The following is a 22,189-nucleotide window of genomic DNA, read 5'->3' as shown; positions in this document are numbered from 1 at the left end:
ACCCTGTGAATGGTTGAAGATCACGGCACCAACACCGTGTACACCAAAGCTATTTGCTGATGCCCTGGTGTATGGCGGCAGGGAATTCCAGGATCTGGAAGACTGGACCATTCAAGCCCGAGAGCAGCACAGAGCACAGATTGCTCATGCGTGGGAGGTACATGGTAGTGACACTGCCATGTTCCGAAAGCCAATACAACGACGATTATACGTTTACTTTGAGTACATCTACTCTATTCCCTTTCATGGCTAACTACATCTCCCCAAAGTTCACGTTCAGTCTGAGCATATGGGTTTGTTTTTGTCATTTATTTATTTATTTATTTGACTGGTGTTTTACGCCGTACTCGAGAATATTTAACTTACACGACGGCGGCAAGCATTTTAATGGGAGGAAATCGAACAAAGCCAGGTGGAGGCCCACAACAAAGCCAACAACAGTAGCTTTGTATCGAGTTGAAATTTTCACGCATTCGTCTTAACATAATATTGATGAAGTGGTAAAATTTTAATTTACATAGCTTAAAAATAAGGTCAAAAATCATATTTCAAATATACACTTAAGTCAAAACTGGCTCTGCGAAATCGGTCCCTGAAAATTATATTATTCTTTTATTTTAAATTTAAAACACTACTGAGAGATAACAAAACGAATGCATGGATCACAAATCCTATTTATTCATCGGCAAAAGCAGTTTCGACACCATTTTCAGTAGCAGTAACACCATCAAAGACCTTTCGAACGCTTCAGGAAAAGACCTCCAACCAACCGCCAACCCCCAAAAGGTTGTATTTATGAAACTAAATGCTCATGTAACCAGCATTACATCGGAGAAACCTCTCGGCCGTTATCACTTAGAACCATGCAAGGAGCACCAAAACTCAGTAAAATTACAGGACTCCATATCTGCCACATCAGAATATATTATGTTAAATCCCCACCATACGACTGACTGGTCACGTGTCAGACCCATAAAAACTATTACAACCAACACCATTGCAAGAAAGCTGATGGAAGCCATTGAAATACGCCGATCAAAGTAACATATTAACCGAGACAATGAACTCCTAATTCCCCCTGCCTGCAATGATCTACTACCGACAATCCTGATTACACTATTCAATGACTATTATTTAACTGATGTGTGTTTCCTCTGTTGTATGGTTCATCTATTACTCAACTGCTTGATCAACAATGTAACACTCAATCTGTTGTCAATCTGTTGTAGGCTACGTTTCGTCTTTGGCCATATCCTGAGATCAGCAACTTAGCCTCTCTTTAAATACCCACTGCTGTAATCACCTGATCATTGTGCTTGATAATGGCAGTAGTTCCTACGCCGAAACGTCGCTCACTGAGTAAACAGATGTTAAGGTCCATATATTCGTTTTGTTATCCAACTCAACTTCTAAATGCCATATAAAAAGAAGACTACCGACAGCCGAGAATAGAGAGGTGAAACTTTAAAAAATCAGCTAGCGGATTTATAAATGTAACGATGTATTGTTCTCTTGCCAAATGCACGCGGGGGCGTCTGAACGTCATAAAATTATGCCAGGGAATATTTATTGCGCGTGTAAACAGCTGGAAATGCTCCTTGCCGTTAATCCGACACATTGAGGAGCTGGGGGATGGGGTGGAAGGGTGCATGCCGAGTTGATAGCTCCAACACTGTTGAATTTAAGCTGGTTCAATCATGCATGATCCAGCATGGTGAAACATTATGATAGTGTATCATTAACTTTTGTTTTTATAACTTCATTAGTTTTCCCTCAGTATGTAATTAAACCCTTTCTCGTGAAGATAGAGCGAGGCTGTCTTGCTCAAACGGCTGTCACCGAGAGGCAAAAAGCCATGGAGTGGAGAGTGAACGTGTGTAACTTAGTAACTGTGACGTCATTCGTGGCTGTCCCATCGTTGAAACATGGCGGACAGTGTGAACTTATTTAACAATTTTAAGTCATAGCCAAGTTAAACAAAAACAGTCCATGGCTGTCCTTTCTCGACAGCAGCACCACTGACGAATACAATATGCGGCTCAAGAGCATACGACATTCTGGATTGACGGGTGACAATAAGTGAGGCGCTACTCATTTGGAAAGTCATAACAAACAAACGAGGCTTGTACATTTCTATTTTCCACTTCTACTCCACTCCAGTCCAGGCATGGCGGGGAGTTCGTCCAAGGGCGAACGTACATGTAAATATTTGCATTTGTCATTGTGTTGTCATATTATAATTAATATACTGATATGGACTCAGCTGCTCAAAAAAATATCCATTTGAAACAATAAAGTCACGTTAGCACATGACTTTATTTTTATATTTATTTATTTATTCATTTATTTGATTGGTGCATTACGTCTCCCCCCCCCCCCAACTTCTCAAGAAAATTTCACCTGTTGACTGGTACAGTGGCAACAACATTGGTGAGAGTCATTGTGTTACACTAGCATGCAAACCACGAAAGCTCGATCAGTATTTATTTACCTTTTACGTTTAATTTTAATGAGTTTTGAAAGTTCGTGAACTTGCAACTCTGTTGACCAACTACAGTTTTCAGGTTTAACACCAAATTCATTTATTTGATTTAATTGGTATTTTATGCCGTACTCAAGAATATTTCACTTATACGACAGAGGCCAATATTATGGTGGGAGGAAACATGGCAGAACCCGGGGAAACCCACGACCATCCGCAGGTTGCTGCAAGCCTTCCCACTTACAGCCGGAGAGGAAGCCAGCATGAGCTGGACTTGAACTCACGGTGACCACCTTGGTGAGAGGCGTCTAAGTCATAATGCTGCGCTAAACACCAAATTGAAGTAAAATGACGCTAGGCTGAATTGTTAAATTGGACACATTTCAAGGAGTTGATTTCTTCACATGGAAAGACAGGATGTCACCTATTTTGTTTTTACATAAATGATAACAAGGCAAAACAGGGTTCAGGTGATTTACGCGGAAACAGCTCCTTCCTCAGGTTAGATAAATTTATTTAATCTGATAACATGTCAGCGATTTGGTTGTCTCATCATGCATAATTTTGCTTACTTTAAACTGCAATATATTGGTTATGAATTCAACATCAGGAAAATAAGAAGTAACGCTTTTAAAACTCCCTGTGAGATGCGCTATTGATGTATATATAAATTTGGCCTTAGTTTAGTGTAAACTAAGGCAAGGTGAATGTTTGAGTCTTTAATGAAGTTGTAACATGTACATAAGGACACATGTATGTAGGACTGCTGTTTGTGATAAAATATGATAAAGGTCTAACAATTAACCTAAGATAGGTTAACTTCTGTTTCAGAAAATCAGAAAGGATTACCAGTATATTTGCTTATAAGGCCTCTTTCTCTTGTCTTTTGTGTATTACATGATTTGCATATTTAGGGAAACAATTTGACAAGAATTGTCTCTTGTAAATATAGTCAGGATGAGCCAAAGACAAATTTACATGAGAGCTGTGATGTTTTACAGTCTTGAAGAATGGGTCATTGCGAGGGGTAGAGGAGATTTACAGGAGAGTTCTGACACCTGGCATGCCTGGTCTTGATAACCTGGACCGGGTGAACAAGATCGGCATACACCTTAAATCTATCCACATGATACCCTATTCATCTCACTACAGACCAAGGACAACCATGTTACAACCTCGCTTTCGAACTCATCCAATTTATGAAAACATTGTTTTCCCTGTAAGTAACTGATGTAGATGTACTGTTTTAGGAAACTTTGTAAAGCTGTTTATTTTGCACGTGCACTTTTGTATCCATGGCTGAAGAGCATTGACCTTTGTGCATACTATATTTGCTTACCTTTGTAATTGGTGCAAGTTTTTTCAAATATTTCCTCTCAATTTTTGATGTGCTAATTGCTAACATGTGAAAAGCCATGCATGTTCAGTGATTCATGTCAGTCATTAAGGATTAGGGATAAAATAACAACAAATGAACATATCAATACAAACCAAGAGCAAGTTTAGACGAACAAAAGTTTTATTAAAAGTCATGGTTCAAGGGATTTATTTCCTCTTTTCTATTTGGCAAAATAGTATTGCAGTAGAACAAGGTTTGTGTACAAAGACAGTTACTGTATTTGACCTAAAATTTTGTCCAAGTTACTCATTTTACCTAATTCTGAGAGTTATATTGGTATTAGAAAGGTGTTCTGAGGATTGTTTGGAGGGTATGATGATGTCCTATTGGAATTATTGGCCTTAAAAAAGAGGCAATTTTTTGAATGAATTTTGATATTAGCAGCCAAAATCTCCCACATTACCCAGCACAACACAGAAAAACAGGATCACGAATGCACTGGTCATTTACCTCATATGCGGATATGCTGATCAAATCGTGCAGTTACCCTAATTTACTCTGAATACAAGTTATTGACATTGGTGAATCCATCTTTGAGGAAATAGTAGGCTGCCTGTAATGGCCATACTCAGAACTTCACAAAAAAGTGTAATTTTCTAAATTCAAGAGAGCAAAGTTCCTTCAGTTTGTGTCTCAATAAACACAATGTAGATTTGTTAAAGTTTAAACAGTGGTGATCATACGATTACTGTTCCCACCAGTCTGGAACATCATCATGGTGATTGTTTGGACTAAAAGCACGGTTTTATGTTCCAGAAAACTTTATGAATTTTGAGCTCACATTTCTGTTATTGTGTTTGTTAAATAGCTGGGCAGCAAGCACGAGGATCTAGATGACTCTAGAAAGCATTCCTCACAGACCAACAGGTAATGTACATGGACATTATGGTAATGGCTCATGATACTTTTAATAATGACCTTGAAATCTTATCACAACACATCCCCCAAGGTCGTCCGAAATGTTGCCTGTTTTCCAATGAAGCCGTGTACAAATTCAACTCTGGTACATTTTTAACTGAAACCTTACATCAGCTGTGTTTTTTGTTTGTTTGTTGTCAAGGATCTGTTAAATGTTCTCCATTGACCTGAAAGCTCAAGTACAATACTCTTGAATGTTTGGTAAAACTCCAATCACACAAGTAAAGGAATAGCCGAGAAATCTATGTCGTTAAAGGACATGTGTTTAAGACATCTTATCTCTGAAACACAAGGATCTAATCATCTTGTTAGTTACATTTTTGTGTACATAGCAGTGTATATATTTGTCAAAAAGTTTATATGTGAATAATTTTAAGTAGAGGGGAAGAGAGTGTACATATCTGCAGATGCAAAGTTATGCTAGTCACATCTACTTCATATCTCTACCTAGATCACGAAGCCAGAATAGCAGAGTCAAGTCTCAACTTCCCGATGTCCCAGACTCCTCTCCCATGACTTGTAAGCCAGTACTTCCATACTATGCTGAAAAAATAACGGTAAGTTTAAACACCAAAAATGTATGCACTTGTCAATTTCATGATGTTCAATATCAAGGCACAATACTGTCATATTAAAATACACCTGACTTGATTTTGGCAAACTTATTTATTTATTGATTGTTCAAAAACATGATGTGGGCAAATGTAATGCACTATTTAATTGCATATGTTACATTAGATGTTTCTTGAATTACTGTTTGTCACCTAAAGTTTAGTATTTCCTAAGTGACACATTTTGTTTGATTCTGTTTGATTGATCCGTCTTACAGGGCCACTTAAGAGGTTTTTGTGAGGTTTGATTAATTTCTTATCGGAAGAAAATTAAGTGTTGTCATCAAAAGTATCGTTTTAAGGTGCTTCTGAAAGTGCTTTTTTACATACCATTCTTTAGGTGAAATACAGGATATTTATTGAGAAGCAAAACAGTTCCATAAATAAAAATGTTATGACATCTTGTATGTATTATTTCATGTTTTATTTATTTATACTAGTCACTCACTTGAGTTCATCTGAATGTACCATGATTTGTTTATAGCCAGTGCCATCAAGGGAACGACTGCAACGTCCATCCTCAGTCTGGACATTCACCAATCAGTCCGGCAGGCTGGAGAGGGAAATTGGAGCCTTGAACAAGTGCCGGGATCTTAAAAAAACATCTGAGGTATGTCATTACCAACCTGTTTGAGTCACAGATAAATAGCTTTTATGTTTATTTATTTTATTAGTGTTCAAAGCCATAATCAAGAATTTTTCTCTTGTACACTGGTGATCAGGTCATTTTAACCCTTTGCCAGGTACCTGAAAAAAGGACCTCTTGAATATGCTTCCACCAAGAGGTATAAATAATATGTACTGTTGTTTGATTGAGATGTGAAAGGTGAACTTTCATTTCTATCTGCATTCTGTCCATAATATCACTGCAATATTACCTAGTAAATGATGTTAACTTAAATTATTCATTCTATCAATGTTTCAATTGTACACAAATGAGGTTATATTTTATAAGCTTTTTTTTTTGCGTGAAATATTCTGTTCAGGTGAACTTAAGATGAAAAAAATTATGAAAAACTAAAGGGATAGATGCCTTTAAGTGACTTTAATACATTGTACATGTATTGGTAGGTGTGTAGAGAGCTGAAAAAATTTATTTGAAGTGTTTGAATATATGGGGTTCAGTATTCGTTGGAGAATGAAGAGCCTTGAGATGAGATCTGGGATCAAACCTTGGGCTGGTCATACCGAAGACTTTAAAAATGGTACTTGTTGTTACCTCGCTTGGCACTCAGTACTTTGGGTTAGAGCAAGGAAACAGGACTGTTTGGCCTTGTGTTAGTATAATGTGACTGGGTGGGATGTCATGTCTGGTGTTTTCGACGTGATGCTTAAGTGGCAGCAGCACTTTGGACGCATTAGCTCGCCCTGCCTCAAGAAGACACAGTGTATGAACACACACCTAATGACTCCTCGTTGTCATATGATTGAAAAATCGTAAAGTGCGTCGTGAAATCCCTAGCATACTTAAAACATACATGCATGTGGTCATGATTCAGAAACAAGTTGATTTCATCTGCTTTAGACGTAATGTCGAGTGTATAAGAATCTTGGGTTACCATAAAACTACAATGAGTCAGATGTTCTTGGTGGAAGTAAGTTGAATGTGACATACATAATTGTGAGAATATACACACTGTATCTTACTGTAACTTATAGTGTAGCTGATTACAAACATGAGCAAGGAGTAACCATGGTGATGGTGTTGTAGATCATCCCACATCGTGTGGACCGCTTTTACTTCATGTCCGGGGCACCAAAGAAAATCCATAGGCGATATGACGTTCAAGACGAGGATCTACTGGCACTGCAGGACCTGGCCCAGTCTCGGTTACGGTCTCGTACTACCACACCCTCCACCAGGTGAGTCACACTCTGTCACACCTGTAGGATGATTTATAATCAGATACATGTATGTATCTTAGTGTCACACAGTCACATCAACACCTGAAAGCCAAACATATCCCTCTGTAATCTCCTGTGCCATGGTTTGAGAATGATTTGCACTGTTTTTCTGATGAAAACAATCATTTTTGAGAAAAGTGCGTATCCATGGATTTAGTTGCGTGCCATCTGTTATCATTACATCTGTTACAACCTTTACTGCTGTCTGAAATGAAGATATCTGTCCCCACCTTTACTGCCATCTGCCTTAACTACATTTGTCCCCACCTTCACTACCATCCGTGGGCCTCTGTGGCCAAGGGGGCTAGCACGCCAGCGCGGTGCAATGACCCAGGAGCCTCCCACCAATGTGGTCGCAGTGACTCAAGTTGAGCACATGTTGGCTTCTACTCCAGCTATACTTAAGAAGGTCTGCCAGAAACCTGTGTATGGTCATGGGTTTCACCCGGGCTCTGCCCAGTTTCCTCCCACCATAATGCTGGCTGATGTCGACTAAGTGAAATATTCTTGAGTACAGCGTAAAACAGCAATCAGATAACTAAATAGATAAATCCCTGCCATCTGTTTTGACTACATCTGTCCCCACTTTTACTGCCATCTGTATTGGATACATCTGATGATACACACAGTGAATTACTTAAATCCTCAAGCATGTATACAAACAGTGAATTACTTAAATCCTCAAGCATGTATACAAACAGTGAATTACTTAAATCCTCAAGCATGTATACAAACAGTGAATTACTTAAATCCTCAAGCATGTATACAAACAGTGAATTACTTAAATCCTCAAGCATATATACAAACAGTGAATTGCTTAAATCCTCAAGCATATATACAAACAGTGAATTACTTAAATCCTCAAGCATATATACAAACGGTGAATTACTTAAATCCCCAAGCATGTATACAAACAGTGAATTTAAGCAATTTCAGCAGATTCTTTTACTCTTTAATCTGTACTCTGTCTGTTGTAACATACTTTTTATATCTCATATCATCTACACATAGACTGCAGGTATTGTTCTTTTGAAAATACACACATGTATAGTGGAGGATGATGAAAGTGAGTTATTTTAAATCCATACACAAATGTTGCCTAGATCTTTCAAAAAGGAAATTGATAGCCAATTTAACCATATGGCTTTGCAACATGCAAAGCTCTAATGCAAACGTTTAATATTGTGTGTGGTGAGATTGCATTGAATTTATGTATATTTTGCTTTTCAAAGTCTGATTTAATAGTACATATATCTGTAGATAGCGGTTTAAGTGGAACAGGGGGAAGTGGTTATTTTTTTAAAAGTGGCGAGACATTGGTGTTTAATAAAACTATCACACTGGGTACATGTAGTAGTCCGGGTGTCTACAGTATCAGAAAAGCTGCTTCTAAGTACATAACTTATTGCACGCTTGTGCAGTGAGCTGCAGATTATCACATTGCATTGTTTGAACCTGTGTACCAAATAAGCAGAGGGGATTAGAACATGCACGGCATTCAGCAATGTTTACAACATTTCTTTCATTTTTTCTCCCTCTCTTTGTTTCTTGCTTTCCTGTACTGACATGCCCATGGAATCCAAGCTCTTGTGGAAACATGTATTATTCTGGCCCAGGAAGATATGTGCATGTTGTATAATACACACCTGACCTGTACATATATGAACATTAGATGATGTATATAACGTACCATGTTTAGTATGTACCAGAGGTAATACTAGTAGTATAAACATGGACCCTTAAAGAAACTAATATCAGTGTATCTTGATATTTTATACAGAGATAATTTGTTGATTATTTGTTATTGAAATGAAATATTCTTGGGATACAGTCACAACTTAGAAAGATAAGTATTCGGGCATCTTGGATTTCTGTATTTTGGTTTATTTAAACCACCATCATGTACAGGAGTCTGGCTTGTTGCTTTTTGTAGTTATCAGATCATCTAATTCAAGGAAAATCACAGTAAATGGAAACTTCATATTTGGAACTTTTGGAAAGTATTGTAACTGCAAATGCTAACATCAGTATAACAAAATGGTATGAGGTCAGCGGTTCCAAAGTGCATAAAGACTTCAACTGGATATTTAATTTAGTCCCGTAGATTTTCATTTTGTGTTGAAAGCTGTACAGGTATTTAGGTTTTGACCACCTTATTTAAAGTAGATCCCCAGCTTTTGGACTGTCAAACTGAAGATAGATAGTTGAGGGTCCCTTGAATTGATTCCAAATATTTGAAACGGAAGAAAAATGGCAGAATTTGAAACTGTACTATTAAATCCAGCCACTGTTGACCTTGTGACGTCATGGCGGTACATTCCCTGCAGGCATGTGAGGCTTCTTTGTGTGTACAACACAGACCACAGGAGACAATTGCTCGTCTTTTACAACTAATTTCGAGATTATTGCATGCCTGAGTGTGGCTTGCAACTGCAGTAGCACAACGCATGATACTGTAAAGTTACACACATGGCCTAAAAATGCCACACATTGAGAAAATATGGACAACATCTCATCGCAAACACCTTTTGATTAGCACTCCTTTTCATATGAGACTTACTAATTCAGTCAGGCCTAGCTACTACAAACCAATGCCGAAGGGCGAGGCTTATGCCAAAATAAAGCCAAGTGAAGAAGAAAGTCCTGAATTTCACTCCGGTTATGCCAAACTTCTTACTTGCTTGTTTGAAACAGCAATCTGGTACACAAACTGTAGAGAGCCGCTAGCCTACAACAGCTACTAGGAGTACGGGCAGCCGGTCACCCGCCAGGTCAGTTCACACCTTGCCTGTAGGCCACCGTGCACATGCATCCAGACTGCATGCCATACCTTGAAGCTGCTTATGGGAACCCAGGCAAATTTTAAATTGGCATTTCTATGAGCTGCTGATCGGTGTTTCCCTTCACACATTATTAATTTTACCGTTGATCCTTTCTTTTAAAACATAAGGATTATCTTAATTATAACTTCACCCGTGTTGAGTGACAGGCTGTTGTCATCACTGTAACTCACAAACCGTGCCAAATTCTCCTTGTGTACTATCATCATTCTGTGGATGTCCAATTTGTGTCAGACAAACCAGACGGGAGGATGTTTGTGTCATTTAGGGGAACCATCATGCGAGTTTAAATCAGTCATGGTATCAACCATTGGCTATGCTGTACGTGCTTTTCACCGATCTAATGCAACTGTCAAAATATTGGTTGTTAAACTGTTTTACTTATATGACTTCCAAGGTTCTAATGAAGAAATGTACATATAGGGATACTTATAGATAAGGTTATACCAAGGCTTTTGGAAAAGCACAGTGCAAAGTGGATTTGTCAGTGCTTTGCAGCGCTTTGCAATACATAATCCCAGCAGGTCTTCACCGCATGATGTCACCAGGCCAGGGCTCCGTGGCAGACAAGATAGGCAGGCAGTTCAACTTCAGTTTTTTTGTTTTTTTTAAGTGGACCTAGTTCAAATAATATTTTTTTAAATGCAGTTTACATACAAATATAACATTAATGCTGTGCCTTGGGAACATTTAGTGTTAAAATTCTGGCATTTCTCCTTTAAATTTTAATACTCTTTGGAACATACTCTCTTGTGCATGGGAGTTCTACATTGTTGTTCTGTTCATTCAGAAACTGTGACTGGTTTGCTCTGTTTTCTTTAACCCCCTGCTCTATAACATGTTACTCAGTTGATCTTCTGCTTTATTAACATTACCTTCTCTTTTCTAACCACTCCTATCAACAGTAGGCCCAACCCATTCAGCCCAATAAGTTCACCACCCAAGGTTATGAAAAGCCCATATGCAAAGGAGGTGAGAAAACTTGGACACATTAAGGCTTACACATTTGAACTGCAAACAGCTGAACTTGCCGGAGACTCATGTGTCGTTTGCCCGGAGTATGTTGTACCTTGCCTCTACCAGCTACCATCAGACATGGTACCACAGACTCCTTCCAGGTACCCTTACTCACCAACACCCCGTTCCATCAGAGCTATATGCAGGCAAGGGCAGGCAACTTCAAGTGACGACGAAGGGGAGATCACTCTGGGTGCACTAATAGATAAGTATTTACCTCAATCTGGCCAGAAGCCGCCACCCAAGCAGAAAAGTGCAACAAGGAGGTCTCCGTCAGCCAAGGGGAAGCGGTGTGTCTGGCTACGGACTCGAAGGAGCTGGTCTGAAAGTGATCTCAGTGTTTTGGATGTTGACCCTAAGGTACTAGATGTTTTAGACCTTGACAACAAAGGAGAGTACAAGCTTAATGTTCCGCTGAAAAAATTCATTCCATCCAATAAAAAGTCTATTAAACCCTCACCAAGGTGCTGCTCAAACTTTGCCCGGAGGAAGTATCCAAGAACAACATTACCTGGTAAAGTCAGTGGGCGCAACTGCAAGAAGGATCTCCTGGGACAAGTGAAAGGCAAGAAAGCACAAGACAATCAGGAGTATAAGGTGTTACCCAAGATCCAGTGCTATAAAATACGGTTTCATCAAGACAGTCGCCTGGACAAAGGTATGGTGATGAGCACACAGATTGAAGTGGGAAACAGAGTAGAGCGAGTGGAGGGTGACGTGCTGTTTGACCAGTTCCCAGAATGCCGTGTATTACATCAGCGAGACCACACTCCTGTGAAGTGTGAGTGTCGTAGTGGCTGCCCAGAGACATTAAACATTTGTGTTGATGGCCAAAAAGTTAACCTAGAAACGGCATTTAACAAAGCCTTGTAACTTTGTCAGGTTACAGAACTCTAATCCTGTTGTGCAATGATAGTAAATTGCAATTTCTGTAACTTGCTCTCCTATAGTTAAATGAGAACTACATGTTTGTATCCTGACAGGTCACTGACCTCTTTGCTTAGCTTGTGTCTCTCTCTCTCTTCCCCGCTTCAGCCCATCTCCCTCTCGTTTCACCCCATCTCCCTCTCGTTTCACCCCATCTCTCTCTCTGCCCCTTTGTCTGACCCCTTTCCTTAATGACGTCCATATTACTCCTGTTAATTGTAGATTCATGTTGTGAGAGTTGCAATGTTAATCTGCCCATTTGATAAGGGCATCTAAATTTACATAGCTACTTAGTGGTTGTTTGGGAGTATTTCTCAGTTTCAATATGCTGATTTTTATTTGTTTTCTTTTTTGTTCTCATGTGAGATCTGTCAATTTGAAGAAGAAGAAGAGATGGATTATTCTGTAAATAATTACATAAACACTACATTTTTAGATAATACTGCCTCAGACTTAATGATGAATAGAAAATACATTGTGCACTTTACAGTAAATTTGACAAATCTGTCTGGGTGTTCTATGGAATTATTCTAATCTTTTTATTTGTGATAAAGTATTTATGCATTTCCATCAAATATACGTACTTGAATTTCTCAGGCCAGTAACGTATTTCTGGTGTCGACAGACACCATCAGTATATGTTTTCATCTGAATTAAATGGTTTTGTAATAGATTTTAAGGAGCAAATCTTGTTATTTTTAGTCCTCATGTGTCATGAATTGTATATGTAGCTCTACTGATCAGATGGAATTGACCAGTGGTCTTAAAAATACTTTGTAAGAGCCAGCATATTGAATCATTTCTTAATGAGCAGACCCTGTCTTATCGATCCCGCCCTGTGTGTGACAGTCGCTCTTGTGTGTTTCCACTTTTTACATTAAGCAGGGTCAAATACAAGTTTCTAATTTGGGCACTCTGTCCATGGGCTATTTTTGGCCAAAATGTTTCCAGATACCAAGAAACCTGAAACGAATACCTTAAATACCGCATGACAGCCATTAGGCGTGAATGTAAGGAATTTTTTCAAACATTTAAGTTAAATTTATTAGACAGTGTTTCCTATAATTTGGTCTTTTTTTAGGGTATGCTGTAATTTGGGGCACATCTGAAGTGTGCCAAAGTGGCCGTGTATTTGGCCCTGCTAAGGTATTGTCACACGGATGTCACTGTAAACAGGTGCTACTAAATTAAGGGAAGAATCACATCGTCACACAGATACTATAACATGTGAGTCAGGTACATATAGAGTTTACCTGTCCTGTCACTCATTAACTGTGACGGGGTTTTGCATGTGTGCTGTCATATCATGTCACTCAGTTGGATTGTGTCAGCCAAGTAGAGTTAAAATTGTCACACAGTTATTTTCACATTGTGTCACAGAAGTACTGTGACTTGGGCACAGTCACATTGTCACAAAAGGTACAGCCGCACTGCGTCAGGCAGGTACAGCCACATCTTGTCAGCCTGGTACAACCACATTGTGTCAGGCAGGTACGGCCATATTGTGTCGGCCAGGTACAGCCACATTGTGTCAGCCAGGCACAGCCACATTGTGTCAGCCAGGTACAGCCACATTGTGTCAGCCAGGTACAGCCACATTGTGTCAGCCAGGTACAGCCACATTGTGTCAGCCAGGTACAGCCACATCGTATCGGCCAGATACAGTCACATTGTTGTCAAGTACAGTCAGACTGCGTCAGCCAGGTAGAGCCACATTGTGTCAGTCTGGTACAACCACATTGTGCCAGGCAGGTACAGCCACATTGTGTCAACCAGGTACAGTCACATGGTGTCAGCCAGGTACAGCCACATAGTGTCAGCCAGGTACAGCCACATTTTGTCAGCCAGATACAGCCACATAGTGTCAGCCTGGTACAGTCACATTGTGTCAGCCAGGTACAGCTGCATTGTGTCAGCCAGATATAGCCACATAGTGTCAGCCTGGTACAGTTGCATTGTGTCAGCCTGTTGTCAGGCGGGTGCAGCCATATCGTGTCGGCCAGGTACAGCCACATTGTGTCAACCAGGTACAGCCACATAGTGTCAGCCAGGTACAGTCATGTTGTGTCCGCCAGGCACACCCACATTTTGTCAGCCAGATACAGCCACATAGTGTCAGTCTAGTACAGTCACATTGTGTCAGCCAGATATAGCCAAATAGTGTCAGCCTGGTACTGTTGCATTGTGTCAGCCTGTTGTCAGGCGGGTGCAGCCATATCGTGTCGGCCAGGTACAGCCACATAGTGTCAGGCTGGTACAGTCACATGGTGTCTGCCAGGCACAGCTGCATTGTGTTAGCCAGGTACAGTCACATAGTGTCAGCCAGATACAGCCACATAGTGTCAGCCTGGTACAGTCACATGGTGTCTGCCAGGCACAGCTGCATTGTGTCAGCCAGGTACAGCCACATCGTATCGGCCAGATACAGTCACATTGTTGTCAAGTACAGTCAGACTGCGTCAGCCAGGTAGAGCCACATTGTGTCAGTCTGGTACAACCACATTGTGCCAGGCAGGTACTGCCACATTGTGTCAACCAGGTACAGTCACATGGTGTCCGCCAGGTACAGTCACATGGTGTCAGCCAGGTACAGCCACATTTTGTCAGCCAGATACAGCCACATAGTGTCAGCCTGGTACAGTCACATTGTGTCAGCCAGGCACAGCTGCATTGTGTCAGCCAGATATAGCCACATAGTGTCAGCCTGGTACAGTTGCATTGTGTCAGCCTGTTGTCAGGCGGGTGCAGCCATATCGTGTCGGCCAGGTATAGCCACATTGTGTCAACCAGGTACAGCCACATAGTGTCAGCCAGGTACAGTCATGTTGTGTCCGCCAGGCACACCCACATTTTGTCAGCCAGATACAGCCACATAGTGTCAGCCTGGTACAGTCACATTGTGTCAGCCAGGCACAGCTGCATTGTGTCAGCCAGATATAGCCACATAGTGTCAGCCTGGTACAGTTGCATTGTGTCAGCCTGTTGTCAGGCGGGTGCAGCCATATCGTGTCGACCAGGTACAGCCACATAGTGTCAGGCTGGTACAGTCACATGGTGTCTGCCAGGCACAGCTGCATTGTGTTAGCCAGGTACAGTCACATAGTGTCAGCCAGATACAGCCACATAGTGTCAGCCTGGTACAGTCACATGGTGTCTGCCAGGCACAGCTGCATTGTGTTAGCCAGATACAGCCACATTGTGTTGTCCAGGTACAGCCATATTGTGTCGTCCAGGTACAGCCACATTGTGCCAGCCTGGTACAGTCACATTGTGCCTATCTTGTACAGCCACTTTGTGTCAGTCAGGTACAACACATTGTATCAGACAGGTACAGCCATATCGTGTCAGCCAGATACAGCCACATAGTGTCAGCCTGGTACAGTCACATGGTGTCTGCCAGGCACAGCTGCATTGTGTCAGCCAGGTACAGCCACATCGTATCGGCCAGATACAGTCACATTGTTGTCAAGTACAGTCAGACTGCGTCAGCCAGGTACAGCCACATTGTGTCAGTCTGGTACAACCACATTGTGCCAGGCAGGCACACCCACATTTTGTCAGCCAGATACAGCCACATAGTGTCAGCCTGGTACAGTCACATTGTGTCAGCCAGGCACAGCTGCATTGTGTCAGCCAGATATAGCCACATAGTGTCAGCCTGGTACAGTTGCATTGTGTCAGCCTGTTGTCAGGCGGGTGCAGCCATATCGTGTCGGCCAGGTACAGCCACATAGTGTCAGGCTGGTACAGTCACATGGTGTCTGCCAGGCACAGCTGCATTGTGTTAGCCAGGTACAGTCACATAGTGTCAGCCAGATACAGCCACATAGTGTCAGCCTGGTACAGTCACATGGTGTCTGCCAGGCACAGCTGCATTGTGTTAGCCAGATACAGCCACATTGTGTTGTCCAGGTACAGCCATATTGTGTCGTCCAGGTACAGCCACATTGTGCCAGCCTGGTACAGTCACATTGTGCCTATCTAGTACAGCCACTTTGTGTCAGTCAGGTACAACACATTGTATCAGACAGGTACAGCCATATCGTGTCAGCCAGGCACAGCTGCATTGTGTCAGCCAGGTACAGCCACATCGTATCGGCCAGATACAGTCACATTGTTGTCAAGTACAGTCAGACTGCGTCAGCCAGGTAGAGCCACATTGTGTCAGTCTGGTACAACCACATTGTGCCAGGCAGGTACAGCCACATTGTGTCAACCAGGTACAGCTACATAGTGTCAGCCAGGTACAGTCATGTTGTGTCCGCCAGGCACACCCACATTTTGTCAGCCAGATACAGCCACATAGTGTCAGCCAGGTACAGTCACATTGTGTCAGCCAGGCACAGCTGCATTGTGTCAGCCAGATATAGCCACATAGTGTCAGCCTGGTACAGTTGCATTGTGTCAGCCTGTTGTCAGGCGGGTGCAGCCATATCGTGTCGGCCAGGTACAGCCACATAGTGTCAGGCTGGTACAGTCACATGGTGTCTGCCAGGCACAGTTGCATTGTGTCAGCCAGATACACCCACATTGTGTTGTCCAGGTACAGCCATGTTGTGTCGTCCAGGTACAGCCACATTGTGCCAGCCAGATACAGACACATTGTGTCAGCCTGATACTGTCACGTTGTGTCCGCCAGGCACACCCACATTGTGTTGGCCATGCACACCCACATTATGTCAGCAAGGCACAGTCACATTGTGTCAGCCAGGCACAGTCACAGTCACATTGTGTCAACCAGGCACAGCCACATTATGTCAGCCAGGAGCAGCCACATTGTATCAGACAGCCACATTGTGTCAACGTGGAACAGTCTTATTGTGTAAGTCAGGTACAGCCACATTGTGTCAGCCAGGTACAGCCACATTATGTCACACAGGTACTGTTTTTTTTAGGTACATGCTGATTTTAAGGTACATGCTGATTCAGCATGTTAAATGTGACAGGATGAATCGAATTGACAGACGTGCACAGAACTGTCCTCTGTTTTTGCATGTCCATGTTGCCACATCTGATATATCATACCAACCTAGTTTATAAGAAGCAATTATACCTGCAGAAAATTTGTTCTTTTTTTGTTTTTTTTTTGTTTCACAAGGCAAATTTTGACGAGTTGATACCACAAATCACACTGTGAACACTGCTTTGACCACAACGTGTACTCTTTCTGACTATTGCAGTGTTTGTACATAGATATATTTGTTTGCTGCCATGCACTCACTGATGTATATGTCTGATATTGTTGATAGAAGTGCCCCAGCCTGTGCCCCACCATCCTTAGCTCAGGTAAGTCCTCACCTGTGTTCACCGGCACATGTTCGTTTTCATCTTTTCTGTCTAACACATGTTTATCTTGATTCCTCTTACACAGTATATGTACATACATCCTAATGACTCGTCATTGTTGTATGACTGAAAAATTGTTAAGTGTGACGTAAAACCCTGAGCATACATATATGTACGTACATCAGGACTCCTCATCCAGTGCTTCCAAAAACTGCATACTGAATTCATACCAACAAGTACTGTAAATCTTGATTTGATTTACAATTCTACAAACCCATTTGGCAGAGGTATTACATGTTTGTTGTAGCCTCAACTTGTGCATGAATCAAGAAATAACCGAATGAAATACATTATATGGAAACTCATGCTGTGTTCTAGATGATTGCGTTGCATGGATATCGTGCTTAATTACCTATATCATTGATCATGAGTATCACTCAAGAACAGTCTAGAATATATCTGAAATGTAAAAGCTTTGGGGAGTTACTTTGTATGGTTTTGTAGGTAACGTTTGTCAATCACATACTTTACAAGAAACAATTTTTATTTTAATTTCATGAATAAAGCTTATTGTTTAACATAGTCTGTTACAAGATCTCCATTTTTAAAAAAGAATATTTTAAATTTTTCATAGACGTGTAATAATGATGCTGAGTTGGATTCTTTCAAGAATAAGCAACGAGAACAAAAAACATTTTGTTTTTTTGTTTTATTTCTTTACTTGAAAATAAATTCTTGTCTTGATCTTAAATGTCTGATGTGTGGCACTTTTTCCACAATAGTGTCTCTTCAAATGAACTTACACTGAAATGCTCTTTCTTTGGAGAATGCCTGTTATCTGTATCAGCTTGTACGCTATAAACATGGTGTTTAACTCTAGCCATGTTCACCTGTAGATCTCGTGCACTTCCTGATGTTGCTTCTAAGAGAGAAAGAGAGAAAATTGTGTGCTACTGGTGTATGTGTCACAATGTAGGAAATCTCCACTGCATGTAACTAGCATGCGGTCATCATTAATGGATTTCACCTGAGGTTTGACCTTTCAAAATGCGCTTTCAGAAGCACATTAAGACCTTAAACTGAAACTTTTGTTGACAACACTTATGTTCTTCTGATTAAAAATGAAACTTCACCAAAAAAAAAAAGAAAAAAAAAAAAATACGTAGTTAAAGTAGAGTTCCACTGATGCACCTGGGCTTTTCGCAGAAGTTTTGATTTACATGATTCTAACTCTTTGATCACTACCTTCCATGTGGACAAACAGCTATTTTCATTGTCACCAGGTTGATTTATAAGAGTTAATCACATGCCATATTTTGTTTTTCGCCTTTCGAATTACAAAGGTCTTTAGAGTTCATTGCAAATCTAATTGCACATTGTCAGTGTACATGTACATTTTCATGTTGTCATAGCATGCAAGTTTACGTTGATCAATCACTGACACTTCTTTTATATAATACAAGCAATGTATTGTTCAGTTTCAGCATTATTATTAAACAGTAATGAAGCAGTTCTCACATTACATTGTATTGCTTTTCCTGTTTTTACATGTTTAAATACATGTGTAATATTTTGACTGATAGTCAGAGAAGACACCAAGAAGGGGGATGCAGATTACTGGTGGATTACCTGTCAATAAAGGTAAAGGGAAAAGGCCTGTGTTGCTGTCATGTCTGTCTGTGTGTGCGTTCATTACTATCAAGGTAAATAGCATTCACTAGTATAAATTAATTCTCATGTTTTTTATACACTAGGAAATACCTAGTATTACCTATTTGTGCAGATATAATTATATTAAAGGAAGAATAAAATCATTTTTCTATCAATTATTTTATTGCTCTGTTGAGATTTAGCTTGTTTATATTGATGATCAACAAATCTCTAATGCATATTATTAGGATTACCGTTTAACAATGTTACAGAGTCCAAGTCAGAAGTAAAGACAGAAGAGAATGATTGGCCCATTAATCAGCAATTAGTGGAAACCAACCAGGTAAAGAATGACCAGCTAGAGTCATATATAGGCCTATATATGTTAAAACATTTACGTGGAATTTATGGCAGTTAACTACTTTCTGTTAGGTTAATAATGTAACCTCTGTTAATAATGTAAAGCATGTTGGTGCTTTTATTCAAATAGTGAATATATTTTATTTATTGATAATGGTAGACTTCATACATATTCTGTTCATACAAAAATCACATGAATTTTCCTCTAAATTTTGGAACACGAAGTCTGCTCACTTTAGCCACTTTATATGTAATTGTAACAGGAATATTGAGTTTCTTTTTTTTTCACATGGTTAGACCACCTAATGAACAACATACTTTTCCAAAAGGGTGGTAAAGAAATGTGATTTTCTACTTTCAACACTACTAATATCTGTCCCAAAAATTAGAATAATTACAGTAGTTTACACCCACTTTCTCAAAACTCTTTAACTCAATTTTTCTTAAGTAAATCACACAGCCTTATTGTGTTTTAATTATTATACAAGCTTCCTAACATTGGACTTTTAATACACAGCTTTGTGAAAGTGGCCCCAAAATACAAATTAATAAAGAAAATAATTGTCCATGGCATCTTTAAGGGACAGACGTTTATCACTGACATAAAGTTTATCTGTTAGCATCAGTTTGCAGTGTTACATAGAGTAATATTCTTTTGTTGATCTGTCATTGTTTGACCATTCATGAAGGAGCTTTGGCCTCTTCTTCACAGGCTGCCAATTGTAACACAGAACTGGCTCCAGTTAATGACAGTTGTTTGTCACAAACAGAGCTTGTTGCAAAAGAGTTTGATGATAAAAGTGAAACTTCAAGTGTTGCCAGTGATTGGCCCCCTGTGAAAGTGATCCACAAGGCAGACAACTCTGTCAATCCTGTCAACAGCAGTCCCCAGGAACCATTTAAAGAAAGTGAGAGTGGAAAGTCTGCCTGGGGGAACAGTTACATCGAGGTAGAGCTTAATGGGCATAATGATGAGGTTCAGGAGTGTCGTCATGAAAAAAAAGCCAACTTCAGGGATGCTGAGAAATCCAGAGTTGTGCCCTCTGCTTCGGCAAATACCAATCTTGACATCTCCCAGCTGGATAATTCAATGCAAGCCAATCTCTTAAGAAGTGTTGAATTCAAGTTCCCTGGTGATGGCCCCTTGGCAGCAAGTCCACGTCAGGTAGTTGAAGTGCAGCAGTCGCCACAGGATTTCCAGCCTTCACCTTGCCCTGACAATTCTTGGAGCCCTGGTAAGGTACACAAACGACCCTGTGTTGCGAGCAAAGTCAGGAGCTCCAAGTCTGCCACAGAAGATCGGACTCCAGTCGCTAATGGACAGGCTTGCAAACAGCAACCTCTCAAAGATTCCATTAAAAATGGTTCCTCACCTTCAGTGTCTGATCAGCGCAGGTATTCAGAACCTTCAAACAATACTATGGCCATATTTACTGTAACATCAGATGGAGTCAGCACCAGGAAAGCTGAGTAAGTTTGACTTGTGTCAACACTGTCAATATATAGTCTACTGTACATCTCCTTTCACTGAATCTCCAAAGATATCTGAACCATTTGCATGTTGTTAGGTTTAAAACACACTAGACAATATCTGAGCTAAAATTTCAACCATGACTAAGTGGCTTATTTTCCCTAATTCTATTGAGTTCTGTTTTATCTTAGAAAGATGTTCTTGGGCTTGTTTGGAAGGTAGGATGATAACCTACTGAAAAAATAAAGTAATATTTTATAATCTTTATTTGCACTAAAAAAAAACTTCTTCAGGGTGGAATTTGAGGTCAGATGTCACACCTGAACAGTATTGTCATTGTTAACATCATGTATATCTGAAAGTTATGCCCCTTCAAGCATTGATGTAATTTTCTACTGTGTTTTCTCATAAGCCTTTTCAATTTCAATAAATTTTGTCTATTAATACACCAGCGACTACTGCTAGACTTGGATTTTGAACTATTTTCTCAGGTCATTGTTCATGTATGTACTTGTGATTTAGGGTGTTTTTTATAAAACTGACATTACTACCCGCCATTATATTAGTGTAAATTCTTGAAGACTGCATTTAGCTATATAACAATCCAATAAATAAATAAATTTTGTGATGAGTTCAAAGTCGAGATTTTAGTGGCCAGAACTTATTTTTTCTCTTTAGCACCTCATTTCTGCATATAACAAGACCTGCTATTTTGTTGTCTGGCAGTGTTTTAGCGATGGATTTCAGCGAAGAGAGGAAAATATCCCAGGCTAAAGACAGTGATGATTCAGATGACTCGGACTGGGATTCAGACAGTCTTACAGACTGGGATATGCGTATGATCTCAGGTATAGGTTCCACATGTACCAATGTACTAACATTTAATATTAGACATCACTGGTCTAAAATTACTCAAAATGCTATCTCTTCTACTTATTTGAACTGTGTCCGATAACGTTATTAGTTAAGCAACAAGACAGTGATTCATGTCTGTCTATAGAATCTCTGATACTCTTTCAGTCATCTTAATATGTGGCTCAAAATCAATCATATTTATGGAATTTCTTGTACTTCTTTGACCTCTCTCATTCATGTTATGTCCTGTCTCTCTGGAACCCCTTCTGAAATTACAGTGTGGAGCCCCCAAATCTTGGGTCATCACCTGATGAACTGGGAAACTACTTCTGCTGCCTTAGCCCCATCAAAGTTTATAACGTTCTGCTACTGATGACGATTGATCGTATTTGGCTTGCAGCACAGAATTTAGTTCATGATTATAGTTTGTTGTGGTTTTGGGTTCAGATGTTAAAATGAAAAAACAGT

The 22,189-nt window shown here is 40.2% G+C and overlaps 1 protein-coding gene across 1 annotated transcript in view; it reads left to right on the top strand.

The window, feature by feature from the left end:
* The first annotated feature begins 1,923 nt into the window (after nucleotides 1-1,923).
* Nucleotides 1,924-22,189, top strand: part of LOC135475477 (uncharacterized) — a 28,582-nt gene continuing 8,316 nt past the window's right edge. The window contains exons 1-11 of the mRNA XM_064755390.1: nucleotides 1,924-2,201; nucleotides 3,484-3,701; nucleotides 4,690-4,748; nucleotides 5,251-5,356; nucleotides 5,895-6,020; nucleotides 7,122-7,273; nucleotides 17,349-17,385; nucleotides 18,969-19,026; nucleotides 19,308-19,378; nucleotides 20,108-20,865; nucleotides 21,593-21,714. Coding sequence (XP_064611460.1) covers nucleotides 2,168-2,201; nucleotides 3,484-3,701; nucleotides 4,690-4,748; nucleotides 5,251-5,356; nucleotides 5,895-6,020; nucleotides 7,122-7,273; nucleotides 17,349-17,385; nucleotides 18,969-19,026; nucleotides 19,308-19,378; nucleotides 20,108-20,865; nucleotides 21,593-21,714 — 1,741 coding nt within the window. The 5' untranslated portion in view covers nucleotides 1,924-2,167. The remainder of the gene's footprint in view (nucleotides 2,202-3,483; nucleotides 3,702-4,689; nucleotides 4,749-5,250; nucleotides 5,357-5,894; nucleotides 6,021-7,121; nucleotides 7,274-17,348; nucleotides 17,386-18,968; nucleotides 19,027-19,307; nucleotides 19,379-20,107; nucleotides 20,866-21,592; nucleotides 21,715-22,189) is intronic.

This window comes from Liolophura sinensis, chromosome 9, assembly GCF_032854445.1.
Source record: "Liolophura sinensis isolate JHLJ2023 chromosome 9, CUHK_Ljap_v2, whole genome shotgun sequence".
NCBI classification, from domain to species: Eukaryota; Metazoa; Mollusca; class Polyplacophora; order Chitonida; family Chitonidae; genus Liolophura; species Liolophura sinensis.
This window is presented reverse-complemented; position numbering and strand designations above follow the sequence as displayed.